General features: G+C 46.5%; 1 protein-coding gene across 1 annotated transcript in view; it reads left to right on the top strand.

Annotated features, from left to right (window-relative positions):
• The window catches only part of LOC110198406 (protein-arginine deiminase type-3), a 49,052-nt gene that overhangs the window by 3,634 nt on the left and 23,408 nt on the right, over positions 1-22,010 (top strand). Inside the window, exons 2-7 of the mRNA XM_020972674.2 lie at positions 13,701-13,881; positions 15,568-15,640; positions 17,193-17,254; positions 18,877-18,994; positions 19,760-19,885; positions 21,413-21,591. Coding sequence (XP_020828333.1) covers positions 13,701-13,881; positions 15,568-15,640; positions 17,193-17,254; positions 18,877-18,994; positions 19,760-19,885; positions 21,413-21,591 — 739 coding nt within the window. The remainder of the gene's footprint in view (positions 1-13,700; positions 13,882-15,567; positions 15,641-17,192; positions 17,255-18,876; positions 18,995-19,759; positions 19,886-21,412; positions 21,592-22,010) is intronic.

Raw genomic sequence — 22,010 nt, 5'->3', positions numbered from 1 at the left:
CCCTGGGGCTAGTAGATCCACTAAGGTCCGAGAAGGGAGAACGATGTTGCCTGTAGACATAAGGGCACACTCAGAGAATGATCCAGAAATTCCATCAAATCCACCCTTACTAAGCCACTACCGTGTGCCCAGCCTTGTGCCGTACTCTGAGGATATAAGGGGTGAAGAACAAAAACAACAGCGACAATAATAATAGTAGCTAGCATTGACGTAGTGCTTTAAGGTTTCCAATTCATGTGTCATCTCCTTTGATCCTCACAACAACTCCCGGACCTAGCAACTATTAGTATCCCCTTTGAACAGATGAGGAAAATAAGACTGAGAGGAGTTAAGCGTCTCAGCTAGGGTCATGCGGCTAGCGTGAGGCAGGATTTGAACTCAGATCCTCCTGCCTCTAGTCCTGGTGTTCTTTCCACTGTGCTACTTTCAAGTTTGCAAAATTCTTTCCTCATGACGATCCTTAAACTGCTTAGAGCAGCAGTTCTTAAACTTTTTGGTCTTAGGACTCCTTTGCCCCCTTAAAAATTATTGAAGACTTCAAATCTGGACTTAGACACTTGGCTAGCTGTGTGACCCTGGGCAAGTCACTTAACCTTGATTGCCTCAAAAAAATTATTGAAGACCCTAAGGAGCTTTTATTTATGTGGGTTATATCTATTGGCATTTACCATATTAGAAATGAAAACATCTTAATATTATTATAAAAATTGTTTTGACCTCACTGACCCTCCTAAAAGAGTCTTAGGAATCCCCAGGGTTCCCAGACTCCGTTTTGAGGACTGCTGACTTAGAGAATAATCAGAGTGTGCTAAGAAAATGGAGCTCAGAGCTCCCAATCTGAAGGCACCTGCTTGGCTGACTGCCTTGCAGAGGGCATCCAGAGCATGACCATTTGCTTGGGATGACTCAGTGAGATCTCAAAGCACCTTGCTGAAAAAAAAAAAAAGGAAAGCATTATCATCCCCCTTTTAAAGTTGAGGAATTATTCTCAGAGAGGCAACAGGATTTGCCTGGGGTTACTCACCTATTAAATCATGTAGCTATAAGATGTTAGAACTGGTAGGGGCCTTAGAAATCATCCAGTTCAACTCCCTGTTTTTTCAGAGGAGGAAACAGACCCATTGAGGTTAAGTGACTTACCCAAGATCACTTTCTTCCCACAGCACATACACGGTGCTCTCTTCATTCCTCTTGACGGGGAGCTTCAGTCTGGCTGGGGAGAGAAGGCTGACCCGTAGAAGATCATTAGAGAACAAGGAAGCATTAAGCTGCATCATATAGATGCTTGGGGCATTCAGAAAGTTCAGTAAAATCACTGTTGGCGGGGGTGCTCAGTGAAGGCTTTATGAAGAATGTGCTCCCGAGCTGGGCCTTGAAGGTGAGCACCAGCCTAGAATGGGAAAGGCATGAGAGAAGGGGGCAAGACCACGGGGTCTGCCTTCCAAGGTCACTAGTATTTTGGCCATCCACATCCTCCAGGTTGGTAAACCACGGTTCCTCCTTGGTCTGTAAAATGAGGGGGTTGAATTCGATGATCTCTTCTGAGATCCCCCAGCTAATAACTGGTCATGAGATCTGGAATTGAAAGGAGATTTTGACATCCTAGGATCCCAGACCTAGAGCTTCAGGTTGACCTGGGAGGTCATTGAATCCATACCACCCTATTCATTTTACAAAGGAAGAGCTAAGGCCCAGGCTGGTAAAGAGCCTTGGCCAGCATCACATAAGAAGGAACAAAAGAAAACAAGCCTTTATTAAGTGCTCATTATGTGCCAGGCCCTGTGCTTAGCACTTTACAAATACCATCTTGTTCTTGTCCTCACAGCAACCCTGGGGGTGGGCACTATCATTCTCCCTATTTTATATTTGAGGAAACTGAGGCAGACAGAGGTGAGGGCATTTGTCTGGGGTCACACATCCAGCAAGCGTCTGGGGCCATATTGGAACTCAAGTCTTCCTGACTCCAGGCCCAATGCCCCATCCACTGCGCCACCCAGCTGGTGGAGGAGCTAGAATCTGACCTCAGATCATAGGATCATAGATCTAGAATCGCAATGGACCTTATGGGCCATTTAATCCAACCCTCTTATTTTAAAGATGAGGAAACTAACTAAACTCATAATCCTGAGTTGGGTGGTGCAGTGGATAGAGCTCTAGGCCTGGAGTCAGGAAGACCTGAGTTCAAATGTGACCTCAGATGTTTACTAGCTGTGTGACCCTGGGCAAGTCATTTAACCGTTTGCCTCAGTTTCCTTATCTGTAAAATGAGCTGGAGAAGGAAATGGCAGTATCTCTGCCAAAAACACCCCAAATGGGGTAAGGAAGAGTCAGACATAACCAAACAAGCAGACAACAACAAAACACGCCTAACTGACAGAGTTTATACAGAGATGATGTGCTCAAGGTCATACAGATGTTAAATGGCAGAAGGGGGACTTGAACCCAGGTCCTCTGACTCTAGACCCAGTGTTCTTCCTGCGGTACCATTCTGCCTCCCACAGATGAGGAAACTGAGGTGCAGAAAGGGGATTTATTATTATGATTATTATTATTGTTCTATTTTTATTATTTGTTATTGTTATTAATTTTGGTATGTGAATACTTTTGGTGCCGGAATGATCTGGGCTGGCAGAACTCTAGCAGGTCCTGCAGAATGGAAAGGTTCACCTTGATCTTAGAGAATCTCTAGTTTTCTCCAAAGCAGTTCACTTGCCACTCCTATGTGGGCCCTGGCCTGCTTTCCCCCCAGTTATTAAGGGCTTTCTCTGCTTCTTAAAATGACCTTGAATTCGCTTTGCATATATCTTGTATTTACTTTTATGTGCATGTGTTGTCTCCTTTAAAAGAACGTAAGCTTCTTGAGGGCAGAAATTGTTTCATGTTCATTATTGTTGTTATTGTTATTATTGTTATTATCGTTGTTGTTCCCACACCATGAACCTGATGGGGGCTTGAGTTGAAATTCTAAGTATCTAAGTGAAGTTCCTCCATCCCTAAATTGGAATCCCTAGGTCTAAGGGAGTGTAAGCTGGGACGAGTATAACCCAATTTTAACATTCCCAGAGGGAGAGGGAAGACAGAAAAGCTGAGCAGAAGGTGATAATAACTCACTTTTATATAGTGCATTACAGAGACATTATCTTCTTTGATCCTTACAGCAGTCCTATGAGGTAGGTGCTATTATTACCCCCATTTTATAGAAGAGGAAACTGAAGTTGATGGAGAATTTCCTTTAAAACATCTCTCTTTCAAGTGGTTCATCTGTCCTCTGCTTGAATACCTCCAATGATGAGAAACTCACTATCTCCAGAAGCAGACCATTCTACTTTGGAATAGCTCTCGTTGTGAGGAAGCTTTCCCTGACACTGAGACTAAATCTGCCTTTGCTTTCTCCCTCTCCACCCACCCCAGTACACCCTCCTTGCCTCTTCGCTGCTGGTTCTGCCCCCTGGGGCCAAACAGGACAAGGCCCGTGGTTCTTCCGCAGGTCACCTCACCAGCTCTCTCCTGCCTTTGATCTCCTATAGTGCTAATTAATAATAACACTCCCTTGGTTTTTATGTAGCATTTGTTTTTACAGCTTCCGAGAAGCTTTCACATAGATCTTCTCATTTGGCCTTCACGGCAACCTTGTGAGGAAGACTGGATAGGGACTATTAGCTCCATTTTACAGAGAAGGAAACTGAGGGCCAGGGAAAGGGAAGGACTTGCCCAAGGTCACGAGATGAATGGGGGGGGCCCACCACCCAGGTCCCCTAACCAGGAGCCAGGAAGATCTGAGTTTGAGCCTCCACTCCAAACCTTAAAGGCCATGTGACCCTGATCTGGAGAGGGGGGGATTTTCTATCACGCTGCTTGTGATTTCTTGTTTTATTTAATTCAGTGTAATTTAACTCACATTTATTAAATGCCTGTTACGTGCGCTGTGTTGGGAGAGCTTAAATAAAAAAGACTTGGTAACTGCTTCACGGAGTTCACAGTCTAGACAAGATACAAGACACATAAAATAGTGATCATCATGATAAGTGGAAGGCATTCTGGCACAATGGTTAGTGGGGGAGGGGGAGAAGAGAGCATGTTTTTTATTAAACACCACTTGATGCTGAGACCAGTTCTTTGTGACCTCATTTGGGGTTTTCCTGGCAGAGATACTGGAGTGGTTTGCCATTTCCTTCTCCAGTTTGTTTTACAGATGAAGAAACTGAGGCAAACAAGGTTAAACGACTTGCCCAAGGTCACACAGCTAGTAAATGTCTGAGGCCAGATTTGAACTCAGGTTTTCCTGACTCCAGGCCTAGAGCTCTAGCCACTGCACCACCCAGCTGCCTCAGAATTATGAATACTTGAGTCCAAGTCACATCTCTAACCCTTGCTTGCTTAAGCTCTAAGTGTCTCAGGCAATGCTCTAATTCAATTCAATTCAACAAGCCTGAGCACAGGGGATGCAAATACTGAAGTGATACCGCACCTGCTCTCAAGCAGCTTACTCTCTATGGGAAGGAATCCCACTGTATGGGAGATCACTGAGTGGCCAGGGAAGGGAGCCAGAGGGCAGGAGATGGTCACACCTTTTTCATTAGTGGCGTACCAGAGCAAGAGTCAAAGGTAGAAATCCGAGGGGGAAAGGAAGGCAGGTGGGCTATGTGTGTATCACGGAGGGCGTGTCCACAACAAGAATTTCCCTTGCGCTGATAAAATCATGAGGCCAGATCAAAAAGTTTGCAGAGAGAGACTGAGACAGAGAGAGAGACAGAGAGACAGAGACAGAGAAACAGAGAAAGGGAGGGAGAAAAGGGGAAAGAGAGAGAGAGAGAGAGAGAGAGAGAGAGAGAGAGAGAGAGAGAGAGACAGAGAGAGAGACAGAGAGAGAGACAGAGAGACAGAGACAGAGAGACAGAGACAGAGAGACAGAGACAGAGAGACAGAACAGAGAAACAGAGACAGAGAAACAGAGAAAGGGAGGGAGAAAAGGGGAAAGAGACAGAGAGAGAGAGAGAGAGAGAGAGAGAGAGAGAGAGAGAGAGAGAGAGAGAGAGAAACTCTGTTAGTGGTGTAGTGGGAAGAGCAACTGGATGTGGAGCCAGGAAGACTTGAGTTTAAATCTTGACTCAGAAACTTAAAAGCTGTGTGATGCTGGGCAAATCTCTTGACCTCTCTGAGCTTTGGTTCCCTCACCTGTAAAATGAGGGAGCTCTGAATGGATGGCCTCTAAGGTCCCTTCCAGCTCTCCCTCTAGGATACTATGAATCCTCGCTTTGGCATTCAATGACTGTGGTTTTGGGCAAACTCTGGTCATTTCTCTGAGCCTCAGGTTTTTCATCTGTAAAAGGGGACAACAATATGTACATTCCCTACTTGACACAGGGCTGCTATAAGAGATGCGTTCTGTAAAGCTTGATGTTCCATAGAAATGAGAGTTCTGATGATGAGGGAGCCATGAGCCACACAAATAGCTATAATACAAGACGGCACATGACGTACCAGACAGCTGGGTTAACAGGGAGGTTCTGTATGGCCCCAAGGGCAGAACTGGGGGGGGGGGAGGCTGCACAGGGGTGACTTTAGGCTTGTTTTCAGCCAAGATTTCCTAACCATGAGGGCTCTCCAATAGTGCTTACTATGTGCTGGGACACAGAGAAAGGTACCTGGTGATCCCTGCTCTCAAGGTGCTCCAGGTCTGATGGGGAGGATAACATGCCAATAACCAGATACCAGCAAGCTTCACAGAAGACACACTGGAGAGAATCGGTAGAGAGAAGGCATTAACACGAGAGGGGATTAGGAAAGTCTTCTCGTAGGAGGTGAGACCTGCTGGAAGCCAGAGAAGTTAGGAGGCAGAAGGAAGGAGGAAGGAGATAGTTTCAGGCATGGGGGGCAGCCAGAGAAAATGCCTGGAGTTGTAAGAGGGAGAGACTTGTTTGGGGAGCAGCCATGAAGCCGGCATCACCGGATAGAAGAGTCCACGGGTGGTGGGAGAGTGGGGGGTGAGTGGAAGCAGGGGCTGGGTGGCTGCTAACATATTGGGTGTGTTGTAGAGAAAGCCTTCTTCAAGTAGAGATTGGGCCAAAGACCTCTGAGGCCCCTTCCAGTCCTAAGGTTCTGTGACAGGTCTCGTCTCTCTTCATTTCTCTGAGGGTCCCCTAAAAGGACCAGCAAAGTTGCCTGGATACTTGAGGGCAGGGGGTCAAAGGGCACCTATCCATCTCAGAAATCATAGCCTGGAGAGAAGAGCTGACTTCCTCCCCTCCCCCCACCCATCAGGAGTACAGGAACTCCCCATACAGCTGTTGTTGTCTAACCTTCAGATTATAAGGATCCCGTCTGATGACCCCTTCTGCTCCATCTTTTTTTTTGTTCGTTTTTACAAGTTTCTTTGGGACCCCTCTGAGTCATCCTGGGGACTCAAGAGGTCATGTTCCTGCTGTCTTCTTCTTCAGAGATGAGACACCTAGAACAAGTCCAGTGGGTGCCATTCCGTTCCAGAGTGGCCAGAATCATGGCGTCTGGGCAGGAGGACCAGCGCCTCAGTTGTGAGGACTTGCTAAGTCTTTTTCAAGGCTTCTCATCCACCTTCACCCTGCTCTCACCTGTGGCTCCGAGAAGCTGTAGCAGGTGCATCGGCCACACCCCAGTAAACCATCAGGGCAGATGGGCTAAACCAGGTTGAGGGTGATCAATGGGCCTCAAACCTGTTGGTAAATTAGGGGGATGTCTACCCCAAGCGTGTGAAAACTTTCCCCGGCAGAAAGGGCAATGATCGAAGGTGCCAAGGTCACCCACTGCCTCCTGGACCATCCCAGTCACCTTGACTTCTGTCTCACCACTGGGCTTCAATGACTCTGGAAGAGAGAGTGAGGCTGAGACAAATCTTTCGGGACAGCTAGGTGGTGCAGTGGATAGAGCACCAGCCCTGAAGTCAGGAGCACCTGAGTTCAAATCCTGCCTCAGACCAAACACTTGACACTTACTAGCTGTGTGACCCTGGGCAAGTCACTTAACTCCAATTGCCTAAAAAAAAGAGAGAGAGAGAGTGAGGCTGAGGATTTTGTGCAGCTCTGCTTCACTTAAATCCAATTCACTCGAAAGTCAAGACATCACCCATGAGGTCATTGTTCCTTGCTCTCTGAGCATCCCACATCCTACTTGCTGTTCCTGGCACACAGTAGGAGCTTAATAAATGCTGTTCAACTGACTGACAAACCATATCCCTGATAGACACAGACACCTGGGAACAGTCCCTGCTTGCCCCAGGGAGAGGAGACCTCAGCCCTGTGGGTGCTGCTGCTGCTGCCACCCTGCTCTTCTGGCTCACCTAGCCTCCAACCCACATTCACTCTCAGACCATTGTCTCGGTTGAATCAAGAAATATGGATTTGAATTCCAGCTATGTCGCTTATTAGCTGTGTAACTGTATACGCCACTCCATTTATCATGGAGGTGGAAAAGGGATTTTAGAGGTCAGCAAATACAAACTCCTTATTCTGCAGTTGAAGAAACTGAGGCTGAGATAAATTAAGTGACTTACCCAGGGTCACACAGCTAAGTAAATGTCTGAAGGAGGATTTGAAGTCAGGCATTCCTGGCTCCAAGCCCCGTGCTCTATCTGCTGTACTCTATACGCTTTTCTGAGCCTCAGTTTCCTTCTTGGTAAAACAGAGGTAAATAAATTTATCCTATATATGGCTTGCATGTAGCTGTTTGCATGTTGTCTCCTACATACAGCAGGGGCTGTATTTTGCCTTTCTTTGTATCTCTAGAGCTTAGAGTAGTGCCGGACACAGAGTAGGTGCTTAATGAATGGTTATTGATTGACTATCTAACTGAACAGAGTTGTTCCAGAGTGTCTGTAAACCTTAGAGCACCAGAGAAAAGCAATTACCCAAAATAAGCCAGGTCATCCTTGCTCAGCAGCTCCAGCTTTGCAGGGAAATCTCCAGCACACAACCCATGGAATCATTCCATCTTTTTCTACCTCCCAGTGGCCTCAGTTTCCTCATCTGTAAAATGAGGGGGGTGGATTCAGTGACCTCTGAGAGTCTTTCTCAGTCTGTGATTCTTTGAGGCTATGTACATTCCCTTCTGTCTATGAGACACATTCAAGCCTGTAGAATGGTGGGATTAAAATTTGCCTAAAGTAGAGGATGCTTGAGGGCATTGAAATGACAAATAGAGTCTCAATTTTATCCTGTCACCAGTTGTCTTGACTTTTATTTTGCCGCTGGACTTTGATGACTGGAGGAGAAAGTGAGGCTGGTGACTCTGAAGGCTGTGCCTCACTTAAGTCCAATTCACAAGCAGGTCAAGACCCTCGTGATGTCATTGGTCCTCTTTGAGAATAAAGGATGAACAACAGCAGAAGAGTTTCGTTTTATCCTAGAGGTACTAGGGAGCCACAGGCTTTTATGGAATCGCAGAGTGATGTGGTTAGATCTGTACTTTAGGAGAGTCACTTTGCTAGCTGTATAGGGGATGGACTGAGTGAGAAGAGGTCTGAAGAAGGAAAACCAGAAAGGAAGATATTGAAATGAGACCCGAACTAGGGTGGTGGGTATATGGGAAGAGTGAAGGAGATGTACGTGAGAGATGTTGAGAAGACAGAAATGATTGGATATGTGTGATGAGCGAGAGTGAGGAGATGGGAAGGTATCGAGGGTACAAAATTGGAGGACTGAGAGGATGGTGACGTCCTTATCGGTGTTTGGCCTTGACACCAGCAGGGAAGTCTGGAAGAGGAGTGGGTTTGGGAGTAAAAATAGGAGTCCTATTTTGGACAAGTTGAGTTTAGGGTGCAGTTAGGAGATCTCATCGATAGTTAGTTGGTGATTAGAGCTAGGAAGAGAAACTAGTGCTCTGTGTATGGATTGGACATCATTTGTGTAGAGAGAATTGTATCCAGGAGAGCTGATGAGGTCACCAAGTAAGAGAGTGCAGAGGGAGGAGAGAAGAGGACCCAGGACAGAGCCTTGGGGGACAACCAAAGTTAGGGAGTGTGATGATTGATGAGCCAGCGAAGGAATCTGAGGAGTGGTCAGACAGGTAGGGGGAAAACCAGGAGACGGCAGTGTCATGGAAACCCAGAGGCAACAGAGTATATAATGGTTTAGGGCAGGGGTAGGGAACCTGCGGCCTTAAGGCCACATGTGGCCTTCTAGGTCCTTAAGTGCGGCCTTTTGACTGAATCCAAATTTTACAAACAAATCCTTAAGGCCACGTGTGACCTTAAGGCCGAAGGTTCCCCACCCCTGGTTTAGGTCTTCATCGTCCTTCCAGGCTGTTGAAATAACTTCCTAATTAGCCTTGTAGTTTCTTCCTTCTCCAATTCATCCATCACACAGCTGTCATAACAGCAACAGTAATAATAATAACCTGCATGTATATATAGACAGCACTGCATAAGCTTTACAGACATTTCATTTCATTCTCCTTCACGTGTTCCACATTGCAGTCAAGCTGGTCGGCTACCTGTCATGTTCCTCATATTGCCCACGCCCTGTCTTGTCTCCTTGTCTTTGTGTGCATTGTCCTTCCTGCATGCCTGGGATGCGTACTCCACTTACCTCCAACATTTAGAACCTCTGGCTTCCTTCAAAGTTCAGCTCAGGTGTCACTGCCTACAGAACTTTCTTGTTTCCTTCCAGGTGTGAGTGCTTGCTCCTAAGTTAGGTGATAAGTTCCCTATTGTGTTCACTTTGGTCTCTATAGACAACTCTCCTTTTTCCTTCCCATCAAAATAATTTCTCTTCTTGTCTCCATAATTTTGTTATTGAGAGCCTCCCGTTCCTCCTGGGATGACTTCCCCTGTAGAATTGTAGTTCACAAGTTCTTATATTTCCTCTAAGCTCTGGAATTTGCTTTACCAAATCTAAGATGCACGCTAGACCATTCCTAGCTTTCCCTTCTTTCTCTAGCACACACTGGAAGATGGTGTGGTCACTTCCCCAAGATTCCTATCATTTCTTCTCCAGCAACCAGTTCCTATTGACAAGAATCAGATCCAGAATACAGCTTCCCTTTGATGGCTCCTCCACCTTTTTGAAGGCCCAAGTTATCGTTAAGACAGGTCAAGAAATAACTACCTCTTTTGCTTTGGGCAAAGAGTAAATCCCAGCAGGTCTCTAGATATTTGGTTTCCTACTGTAGTTATACCATGCCTCTACGCCAGGCTTGTCTAATTCCCAAACTCCTCATCTATGTCCGCTTTCTGTCCAGGTGGATTGTAGTTTACTCAGACGGCAAGAGTGCTTCTGCATTTGTCTCCATTGATTTTTCCTCAGATCTTTTCCATCGGGCTCCCTCCTCTGGGTCCTCTATTTCCTCATACGATTATATTTTCTTAATATGTTACACTACCTGCCTACTCTTTCACTTGTCCTGTCTCTCTCTCTCTCTTTTTTTTTTTTGCTAGGCAATGGGGTTAAGTGACTTGCCCAGGGTCACACAGCTAGTAAGTGTCAAATGTCTGAGGCTGGATTTGAACTCAGGTCCTCTTGCCTACAAGGTCAGAGCTTTATTCATTGAGCTGCCTAGCTGCCCCTCCAAATTTTTTAATGCACTGAATCAAATACATAGAGTTACCCAGAACACTGGGCCTAGAGTCAGGAAGACTGAGTTCAAATCTGGCCTCAAACATTTGCTAGCTATGTGACCCTGGGCAAGTCAGTTCATATAAAGTGTTTCCAAGTTTTTCTCAGACTATCCCCTTTATTTTTCTTTGAGACAATCAGGGTTAAGCGACTTGCCCAAGGCCACACACCTAGTAAGTGTCCGAGGCCGGATTTGAACTCAGATCCTCCTGACTCCAGGGCTGGTGCTCTATCCACTGCACCACCTGGCTGCCTCATGTCCTGTTTCTTTTGAATAAGGTCTATGCTTCCAGAATAAAATTCCCATCATGAGCTTCATCCAGTAATCTAATGAGGCCAAATCTACCTACCTCCTTGAGTTAAGATTTCTAGTTCATCTTACCTGTTATCCATAGTTTGTAAGTGATATACACACACACACATATAGCCCATATATATCTATATTTACACATATGAAAAATATGTGTATGTGTCAGAGTGTGTATGCATATGTGTATCTACACATGTAGTGTCTATATAAGCATATGCACAAACATTTCTATAGGTATGCATATATATATATAATAAGTATTTGTGTAATGTATATATACACACACATATACACACTTATCTGTCACTTGGTAGAATGAAATGAAAGCTTCTTGAGACCAAAGTCTATCCCATCTTCATCTTTGTATCACAGCAAGTAAAGTTCTTTGCCATCATAGATACTTAATTAATGTTGTTTGAATTGGAGAGACAGAGACAGAGAGACAGAGAGAGAGAGGAACAGAGAGAGAGACAGAGAGAGAAAGAGAGAGAGAGACAGACAGACAGACAGACAGACAGAGAGAGAGAGACAGAGAGACAGAGAGATTGATTAGGTTGGGGATTGGGATGAAGTCTGATCATCCTCTCATTCCCTTTCCTACCATTTCAGTACAGTTCCCCAAATCCCACTTTAGTTTCCATTTAATTGATCCATGAGAAAAAGAAGGACAGGTCAAGACAGGAGTGCCCCATGGCAGAGGAGAGAGGGCGGGATGATGCTAGTAGGGAGACCTGGGACAGCAGAGAAAAAGCAGCAAGATATAGTGCTTCAGGGTTCTTAACCTTTTTGGACTCCTTTAACAGCCTGATAATGATTAATAGTAACAATAGTAACCATAATATTTTGCTGTTTCTTAGTCATTTCAGTTATGTCTGACTTTTTATGGCCCCATTTGGGCTTTTATTGGCAAAGATACTGGAGTGGTTTGCCATTTCCTTCTCTGGCTCATTTTACAGATAAGGAAGCTGAGGCAGACCAGGGTGAAGTGACTTACCCAGGGTCACACAGCTAGTAAGTGTCTGAGGCTGGATTTGAACTCAGGAAGATGAGTCTCCTTGACTCCAAGCCTGGCACTCTATCCACTGTACCGCCTAGCTGCCCTCCATGTATCTAATAAACCTTTAATGTTTTTTAACCCTCTTTACTTCGGAAGGTCAAAAGAGGACATAGAGAAACAGGGATATGGGTTGGCATTATCATGTTAAATTTAATACCTCTGTATTAGGCTCATAGGTTCCTATGCAATCCTCTTTTTTCTGTTTTTTCTTTTTTGGATATTGTATGTTGACATTTGTTACATCCAAAACAATAATAAGAAAAACATTTTAAAAGAAACAAAATACTTTACTCTCAACAGTGTTGTGAGGCTGGTACAGTCGTATAAAGTATCCTTACCCCCATTTTATTAATGAGGAAACTGAGGCTCAAAAAGGGTAAGAGATTGGCTTAGAGTCACCAAGTTAGTCTGAAGAGAACTCAGTTCTCCTAACTCCAAGACTAGTGCTCGTTCCATTAGAGAACAATGCCTTCAAGACAAAATTGTCAACAGGGTATGTATTGGAGAAAGTGCCAGCTGAGGGGACCTGGATTCAAATCCCTCCTCTTACTTACTGTCTATATGACCTTGGGTAAGTCATTAAACCATCACTGGCCCCAATGATCTCATCTGTAAGATGAGGTTGGACTAGATGGGTGATGAGATAGCATGAAGGCCAGTTACAAAATGGAGTTGGTTTGGTGTGGGAATCGAGAGAACCAATCAGATTCTAGCTCATGAACACTGACTCCATCTTCCATCTTATGTTTCTGCAAAGTTTTCTGTGGGAAACTAGACATTACAAGCCATCTATTGCTTCACAAATGCAGGTGAATGCAATTAGTCAGCATCTCTCAGTTCTGGGAAAACAAAGCCCTTAAAACCTACTGGGCCCCTCCCAAATTGACCAAAACTCACTCTTCCCCTGTCCCAAATTGGGAAGCCTCTAATCTTTCCTCCAATTAGAAATCAGATTACCTAACTTTGTATCCTAGTTTGTATCCTATTCATTGTTTTCTCTTAATTAATTGATCTTATTGATTAACTGTTTTTAATACGTAAAATTCTCTTGCTCTGTATTCAGGGTCTTTGGCCTGACTGGGGAGTCCATTGAGTCATTTATCAGGCCTGTTGTGCTAATAAATCACATAGCTCAGAACCTGTTTCCTCAGTTATAAATTATCCACCACATGGGTTCTGAAGTCCCTTCCAACTCTATGATTCCATGGTTGTCTTCAGGTATTTGAAGGGTCATCACATAGAAATGAAATTGAACTTGTCCTGCTTGGCTCCAGAGAGAAAAACAAGAAACAGTGGGTGGAAGTTATAGGGGAGACCTTTTGTTCTGATCTATGGAAACATTTCTAAGTGATGAGAGCTGGCCCAAAACGGGCTAGGCAAACTCAAGTAGGGGATGGACAACCACTTGTCAGGGAGGTACCATGTTCTATATGAAGCCTTCCTGGACCCCTCCTTTCAGCGGCTAATGTTGGTCTCCCCTAAATCACCCTCTTTTATCTGTACCTACTTATATTTATACTTCTTGTCTTCCTTTGGCTAGACTGTAAACAACCTGAGGGAAGGATTTGTTTCATTCTTATCCTTGTATCCCCAGCAACTGGTATGATGCCTTGCCTACGGTAGGCACTTAATAAATGCTTATGGATGGATTGATCAATGCTGTTGAGAGGATTCCTATTCAGGTGTGGCTTGGATTGGGCACGCAGCCAAGGGGCTCTCCAGCATCTCCCATCATTCTTGTCTCTTTCAGGTCTGTGCCAGAGGGCACGGAGACCTTCGAAGTCTATGGCACCCCAGGCGTGGACATCTTCATCTCTCCAAACATGGAAACTTCAAGGGAACGGGCTGACACCAGGAGGTGGCACTTCAATATGGGGCTTGAGATCATCGTTGTCATGAACTCTCCAAGCAATGACCTGAATGACAGCCACGTAAGTGTGGGCCCCTTGTGCCAAAGGTGTGGAGTGCCAGATTCATCAGGAAACGCTTGAGTGATTGGAATCTCCTCTGGAGGGAACTCAGTCACTGGTGACCTTCAGTGAGACACCTCCTCTCTCTAGACTTGTTCCTTTTCCTCATTGGTAAAACGAAGGAGGTGGACTCGATTAATTCCGGTGTCCTCATTCCCGACATTCTGTGCCCTCTGGCCCCTCCTGGCTCTCCCACTCTATGTTAGCCCCCGACAACCATCACTACCACTTTTTAACCTCCCCTTACCCAAACCCTGACACCACTTAGCACAGCGTTAGACACACAATGGGGGCTTGTGCTCAAAGGAGAGAACCCTGGTTGAGTGCTCCAAGGACCTGAGTTCTAGTCCTGGGTCTTTGGACCCTCAGTAGTCCTTCCCTTCTCACCGCTGAATCATCCCTTGATTTTGATAACCGTTGCAGTGACTGTTTCGTGAGACCTGAACACCCTCCATCCTGCCCTTGGATTTGGGATGAGGAGGGCAGGCATGGGTAATTCCATGTTTGGGGCCCATTCCATTGCTGGGATTCAATAAATGGGGAACAGTAATTATAGATGTATGGGTGTGTCTAGGCAGAAAGGGCCTGTTTCCTCATAATGTGGGGGAAGTGTTCATTTTAGTTCAGCGAGTCAGAGTCAGAGATCTGAGGGGCTGAGAGATAAATCCTCAAATGTGGAGTATCCATGGAAAATAGCTGTGACACAGCAATTTGAGCACTAGGCATGAGTGTTGCTGCCTTAGAAAGCTGTTTTCTTTATAGAACTAGAGAAACACGGAATCTCAGAATTGGGAGTGAGATGGGAGTTAGAACATAGACTGTCAGAGCTGGGAGGGCCCTTAGAACACAGAATGTCAGAGCTGGGAGGGGCCTCAGAACACAGAATGTCAGAGCTGGGAGGGACCTCAGAACACAGAATGTCAGAGCTGGAGGGGCTTGGAATATAGAATGTTAGAATTAGAAGGAAATGTAGAGACCGTTTTTCCCCCTTTGTTCAGTTATTTCAGTTGTGTCTGACTCTTCATGACACCATGTGGGTTGTCTTGGCAAACATACTGCAGTGATTTCTTTTATTCTATAAATAAGTAAACCAAGGCCCAGAATGGGGCAGTGTTTTCTTCAGGTCACATAGATAGTGCCAGAATTGGAACTAAAGTTTAAGACTATGTAGGAGTCATTGTAAACCGTGACCTATATGACCTACAGCCACCAGAGCTAGCTGTGTGGATACTCAGGGGAGGCTCAGTGCACAGGGAGGGAAGGGAGAGAGGGAATTATCCAGAACGGATCATCATGCTGCCTCTACTGTGGATGAATCTACCATCCTCCCCTTTTGGCTCCGTGAATATTCACATTTTCCAGATGGACCAGTTGAGGCCCAGATCACTAAATAATACACAGACTGCCGAGGGCTTCTGTGTTCCCATTGAGTCACAAATCCTTTCTTGGTTCTCCTTTGTGGGTTGCCCCATGACCAGAGCCATCAGTGATTTGGTCCTCCTTGAACAGAATAGGAAGGATTGGGAGCCCTGGCGTCCCCAAGGGCTTCCCTGCTGGGCCGAAGGCTACCACCCTTGGTTGCTGGCTCCCACGGCGGTCAGTGTCTGCAGGTGGTGGCTGCGACTCAGGGACCATCTCTTTCTGCAGGTTCAGATCTCCTACCACTCCAAGGATGAGCCCCTCGCCCTGGCCTATGCTGTCCTCTACCTCACTTGTGTAGGTAAGTGATGAGGGCAGCAGTGCTGGTCCTGGCCAGCTCCTCGGAGTGAACAGAAATGGGGTGGCCTTGGTGCATTGTGAACATCGGTGTCCTAACATCCCCAAGATAAAGGCCTCTGGCTCTAACACTGCACGAGCCTATCTCAGCACCTCAGAAGGTGTGACTGCAGATATGGGGGTCCACCTTGCAATGAGGCTGCTCGTGGCCCATCTCGGCCTGCCCATCCTGGCAAAGATCCAAGTATCAGGACACCTAGCCCAAAGGGACCTCACCAGTGCCCACTAGAGTGCTGGGCAAGGACCTGAGAGATCTGGGTTTGAATCTCACCTCCCATTCTTTCTGGCTACCTGATCAGGAGCAGATCTATTCAGCTCTCCATGGTCTAGTTTTCTCATCGGTAAAACGGGAAGTTTAGTGAGTCAGTATTATGTAGTGTAGAAACAGCTGGCCTCAGAGCCCCGAAGGCCCGGGTTCAAGATCTGCTTCGAACACAAACTGGCTGTGTGAGCCTGAGCAAATCCCTTCACTTCTTAGTGACCATGGCAGCTTTCCGGGACTCTGAGGTGCTGCATCGGTGCATTGATGGAGGGAGTTTCTCACTAGGAGCTCCCTCTGCCAAAGAAATCGCAAGTTCAGTCCAAAAAGAAATTACTGCTTAATTCACAGTCCTTTGTAAGTGGTCCAACTCTACGGGCATGTTAGTTATCATTAGCTAGTCCAACCTACTTCTTCTATAGGACCACTAAGGGGCGCCATAGTGCATAGAGCTCTGGGCCTGGAATCAGGAAGACTCATCTTCATGAATTTAAATCCAGCCTCAGATACTTACTAGCTGTGTGACCTTGGGCAAGTCACTTCACCCTGTTTGCCTCAGTTTCCTCATCTGTTAAATGAGCTGGAGAAGGAAGGGGAAAAATAATCCAGTATGTCTGCCAAGAAAACCCCAAAATGGGGTCACAAAGCGTTGGACACACCTGAAAAATGACTGAACTACAAAATACATTCTATAGGTGGCTCATACAGTCAGTCATCCATTTGTTCATCTGTTGAACAATGATTGAGTATGGGATAGTGGAAAGAAGGCTAGACTTGCACCCAATAGACCTGGGTTTGAATCCTGGCTCTAATAACTTATTTAGCTGTGAGACTCTGAGCGAGTCCCTTTGTCAGTGTGATCTTGTGTTTGGCCAGAACTTTTCTCCAGGAAATCATTGAGGGGATAGCAGGGCATGGTGGAAAGAGCATTCATTGGCTTTAGATCCAGGGGTCCTGGCTTAAATGACAGCTCTGTGTGATCCTAGGAAAGTCTCTTGGCTTCCCTGGGATTCAGTTTCATCATCTGTCAGATGATGGCATTGAATGACGTGATCACTGAGGTTTCTTCTAGCTTGAACTCTCTTAGAAGAATTAATCTGCTAAAAAGATAGTCTTCTTGGGCACGTGCCATCTATTTCCTGCTCCTGGGGGCCAATGTCCAGCCTAGGGCAGACTCAGAGAGCTCTGAGATCTTGTCCTGACTCACCCCTCTTTTTTTTTTCTTGCAATGGTACAGACATCTCTCTGGACAGTGACATGAATTGTGATGGCAAAGTAGAGAGGAACTACATGGATAAGGTACTCAGTCACTTCTCGGACACCAGCGTGACAGGGAACACAATGGGGAAATCCACTTTGGAGCTGTCTCCAGGCCGGGCCAAGCCCAGAGAGGGATGTTACCGGTATCCCTCTGCTACAGGAGTCATAGTTAAGTTAAGTCTAGGTAGCCAAGAGGAAGCCAGAGGAGCAGGAACTCTCCTTCCTCAAAGGGCAAGCCTGTGCAATATTTATTGAGTGTATGCTTATGCTGTGCCCAGCCTAGTGCTAAGAGCAATCAACAAACATTTATTAAGGACCTACTATGTGCCAGGCACTGTGCTGAGTGCTGGGGAGACAAAGAAAGGCAAAAACACGGTCCTTGTCCTTAGAGAGTTTGTAAATAACTAGGAATATACAAAATCTGTACAGTGTAAATGGAAGGGAGACTTGGGGGGGAAGTCACTAGCTGGCCCTGCCCTCAAGTTGCTTATAGTCTAATTGAAGAGTCGAAGGTTTTACACAAGAAACAGAGAAGAATTAAGTGCCCATAGTACAGCAATGTCCTTTTCAGCAGTCTTCTGCCTCTATTCTCACTCTCCTACACCCATCTACAATTAATGATGTCACAGCTCTGCTCAAGAAACTTGAGTAGCTCTCTATTGCCTCCTGAGTCAAGTTCAGTGTTTTTTGTCTGGCCTTCAAGACCCTCTACCATCTGGCACCTCCTTTCCCTTCCAGTCTTAATTCCTAGTATTCTCTTGCACACAGTCCATGCCCTTGATAACCATCTGTCTTCTGAACAGGGGTGTGTGTGTTCACACCTGAAGGTCCTTTACCCTTTAGCTGGTGAGCCCCTACTCATTCTTTCAGGCCCAGTTCAAAAATTGCCTACTCCAGGAAGTCTTCCCTGATTGTCCTCCAGATCACTAATACCCACAGAACCTGTCTCTGAACCTCTCTAATGTGCCAGGCATTGGGCATTCTATGTGTTTGTCTTATCCCTCTACCAGACAGGCAACTCTATGAGGGTAGGGACAATATCTTATCTAAACATTGTTAACCAGCACAGTGTTCTGCATACAGTAGGTGTTTAAGACATGTTTGTTGTATTAATTTGAACTATGGAGGGCTACTGAGTCCCACGTATGACTCTGTGTATCCTTATAGCCTATAAGGATTGGGGATGGGGAGCGGGGAGAATTCATGTAGGAAATGAGACATGTCATCCCTGGAAGGATGGAGAGTAGCTGGGGATTTACAGAGGTGAATAGGAGGAAGAGGGAATTCTAGGCAGGGGGAAACAGCATAAGCCAAGACAAGAGGAGAGTGAATATAGTGGCCACGGGGGATGATAAAAAGGGGCTAGGTTTGTTGTGGACTTTGGTGTGGATGGAGCATGAAGAGCCTTGAATGCCAGATGAAGAAGTCTGGATTTGGTACTTGAAGACAGAGCTGGGGAGCCAAGAAAGGTTCTGCAGCAGAGGAGTGGCACAATGAGAGTTTTTTGAGGAAGATTACCCTGGTGGCCTTTGGGGGGTGATTTGGAAAGGGTGGGGGGTGAAATCTTGGGGGAAGGGATTATTGCATCCCCAGGAGAAAGGGCATAAGGTTTGGAGATCGAGGGAGGCATATCCAGAGCTTACCCGATTTATTATTGTCAGAGGCACTGGGTATGGGGACCTGGTGGACATGGAGCAGTCCTCTTGGTGAACTGTGACCGGGATGATCTCACCTGTGGCGACAAAGATAACTGTGACAAACGCGTGAGCTGCCTTGAAGGTACAAGCAATGATTCTGGCCAGAAGACATAGAGGGTTACCTGGGAGCCAGGAAAGTGGGCCGACCTTGGCCCTGTGTGGGGGAGGGCTCTCGGTGAGGCTCCTCAGGCCACAGTGGTCCATTTTTCACGTGGCTATCAACCTCTTAGCCCTGAGGTCTGATTCTGAAAGGAAAGGAACTCCATGGTGCCTCGGGCTATCATTCATAGCATGTAGATGGCCGACAACTTCATGGAAGCATGAAGTAGTGTTAGACCACATCCCATCAGCCTAATCAAAGTGGAGATCTGGATTCTAATTCTGTCTCTTCTGTGACCTTGAATAAATCACTTAGTTTCTCTGGGTCTCAATTTCCTCATTTGTCAAATTAGGTTAGATGACTGCTCAGGTCCTTCCAGCTCTGAGTCCTATAATCCTGTGACTTAGGCTCGTAAGACCATAGATGTATAGCTGGAAGAAGACTCAGAGTTCTTCTAGCCTAATTCCTTCATTTTCAGGATAAGCAAACTGAGACCTCAAGAGATGAGGGGGCCGATCTGAGGTCACACAAAGACTTATTGTCAGAGCTAAGACTTGGACCCGCATGTCTAAACTCCCAGCTCTAGCTCTGTCCTGAGTGCAATTACTTTTGCTTGTGGTCCAAGACCCAAGACAGGAGGTGGAACAAGGCATGGCTGGAAGGGTGGGGGGAGGCCATTAGAATATGGCGGCTGGGCTGGTAGGAGTGCCTGTGGGCCTGAGACACCTTGTGCCTCTGGATCCCCAGACCTGCAGGACATGTCGCTCATGATCCTGAGGACCCAGGGCCCCACTGCCCTCTTCGATGACCACAAGCTGGTTCTACACGTCTCCAGTTTTGATGCGGAGAGGGTGCGAGTCTTCCATGCCTGTGGTGAGTTTATCCCCTTATACTGTTTCCAGCAGAGCCACCATCACCAGGAGAGATGTCCACTGAACTGTGTTTCCTACAGTGGGGATGGGCTTCATGGAACAATGCACACTTTTGACTCTAGTCCCCTTGTAATTGAGGGAATAGCTGGCAGGTGGCAGGGTGCTCCAGAGTCTTAGAATTGGAAGGGTCCTCAGAGGCCATCTACTCTAAGCTAGATGAGAGCAGCAATCCCTTCTTCGACATCCCTGAAAAATGGCCATCCAGTCACCGTTCTTCTTGATATCAAGCAAAAACCTGTCTGCCAACCCCTTCCCATTGCTTCCTGTTTGTTCTGCCCTCTGGGCAGAAGAAGGATTCTTCTTCCATGTGACAGGACTTTGGTACTTGAAGACAGAGGTTATGTCTCTCCTACCCTCCAAGGCTTCACTAGACTAAACATGTCTGCATGGTCAGAGGTTTCATCTAGGCAAAGATGCAGTGTGATAAAGTGCAAGGCAATGTATTTGAAATGAAAGGATCTCGGTTCAAATTTTACCTCCATCTGTTACTACTTGGGTGAACTTAACCAAATGACTTTGATTCCCTGGACCTCAGTTTCCTCATATGGTGAAACGGGATCCTGTGGGATCAAATCCAGACTTCTTAATCTAGTATTCAAGGTCCTGCACACTCCATCCACACCAAACCTAGCTTCAGTTTCCATTCCAACTAGGCCCTTTTCACCATAGATGGTGAAATGCAACCATCCTAAATCTTCCACCCTCAAGTAACTTACATTCTACTGAGATGAACCCAAGGCAGTTTGAGAAGGGAGAGAGCATTATTAGCAAATTGGAGACATCAAGGAGGGCTTTAGAGAGGAGAAGGCCTCCTTAGCTGAGCTGTGAAGGGCAGCGAGAGCCATAGCAGGACAGGGTGGAAAGAGCTCTAGCACTGGAGTCATAGGGCTTGATGCTTTATCATCTGTGTGAGCCTGGACAAGTCACTTCAACACTCAGGGCCTCAGTTTCTTCATCTGTAAAACAAAGAGATTGGAAAGCAGGCAGACTTGGAAGTTCCTTCTAACTCTAAATCCATGAGGCGGCCACGATGGATATGGCAGATAAAGAGTGGAGAGTCAAGGATGACTCTCAGGTTATGAACCCAGGGCCCTGGAAGGATGGCGGTGCCATTGGCAGGGTTCCTAGGGTCATAGGCACCTGTGTCAGCTTGGGTTCCGGGCTTGTTCTCCTTAACACACACAGTGAGTACCAATGAGGAGGCAAGAAATGATGAAGTCTAGGTCAAGGCTAGCCTGCTGCTGCCTTTCTGAATGGTACCAGCTCAGGTTCTTCGTGGTTCCCATCCCAAGGGAAGAGCACTAGGGGTCAGGGGATGGCTCTGGACAAAGATGACAAGAAGCATCTTCTGCCTTAGAGGGGAACGACCTCATGACCTACTCCTCTGGGCATGTCTCTAGCTCTTTAAGAGTGACTTCCTCCTCCTTCTCCTCCCCTTAATCCCCTGTGTCCCATCCCTCCCCTTCAGGTCCTGAGGACTCATGTGAAGCCTACAGGTATGTTCTAGGGCCAAACAAGGTGTCCTATGTGGTCCCTCGCTTCAACGGGGATGAAGAAAGGTTCTATGTAGAAGGACTTTCCTTCCCTGATGCTGGCTTTGCCGGGCTCATCACCTTCCATGTCACCTTGTTGGATGATTCCAATCAGGTATGAAGGGTGAGGCTGGGGGGATACATGGCATTGGGCATTGATGCTAGGCTGTAGGAGTGGGTAGGGAAAAGGGCTGTGCTCTCAAGGCTGTTGGCCATGACATAGACATGGAAAGGAGCCAATAGAGTTGGGTCATCTCTTCAGAGGAGGCTTCACCTGGTCCTAGGAGGTTGGGCCTCTGATGTTCCGAACGCTCCAGGGCCTTTCTCCCAGTGGTGCTGCAAGTACAGGTCAGCCCAGGTATTCTTGGGGGAATGCTAGTTTCAATATCCAGAGTTCAGTCATGGGATCATTCATGTACATCTTGTCCATGCCTCTAGAATTGTCTAGATGTCAGTCTTAATCCCCTCTCATCTCCCTTGCCACCGCCCCCTCCACTAAGCATCAGTCTTCCCAAACTCAACCATCATCTGGCC

This window comes from Phascolarctos cinereus, unplaced genomic scaffold (assembly GCF_003287225.1).
Source record: "Phascolarctos cinereus isolate Bilbo 61053 unplaced genomic scaffold, phaCin_HiC Scaffold_726;HRSCAF=1367, whole genome shotgun sequence".
Lineage (NCBI taxonomy): Eukaryota > Metazoa > Chordata > Mammalia > Diprotodontia > Phascolarctidae > Phascolarctos > Phascolarctos cinereus.
The sequence above is the reverse complement of the archived record's forward strand: the minus strand, read 5'-3'. Positions and strand labels throughout refer to the sequence as shown.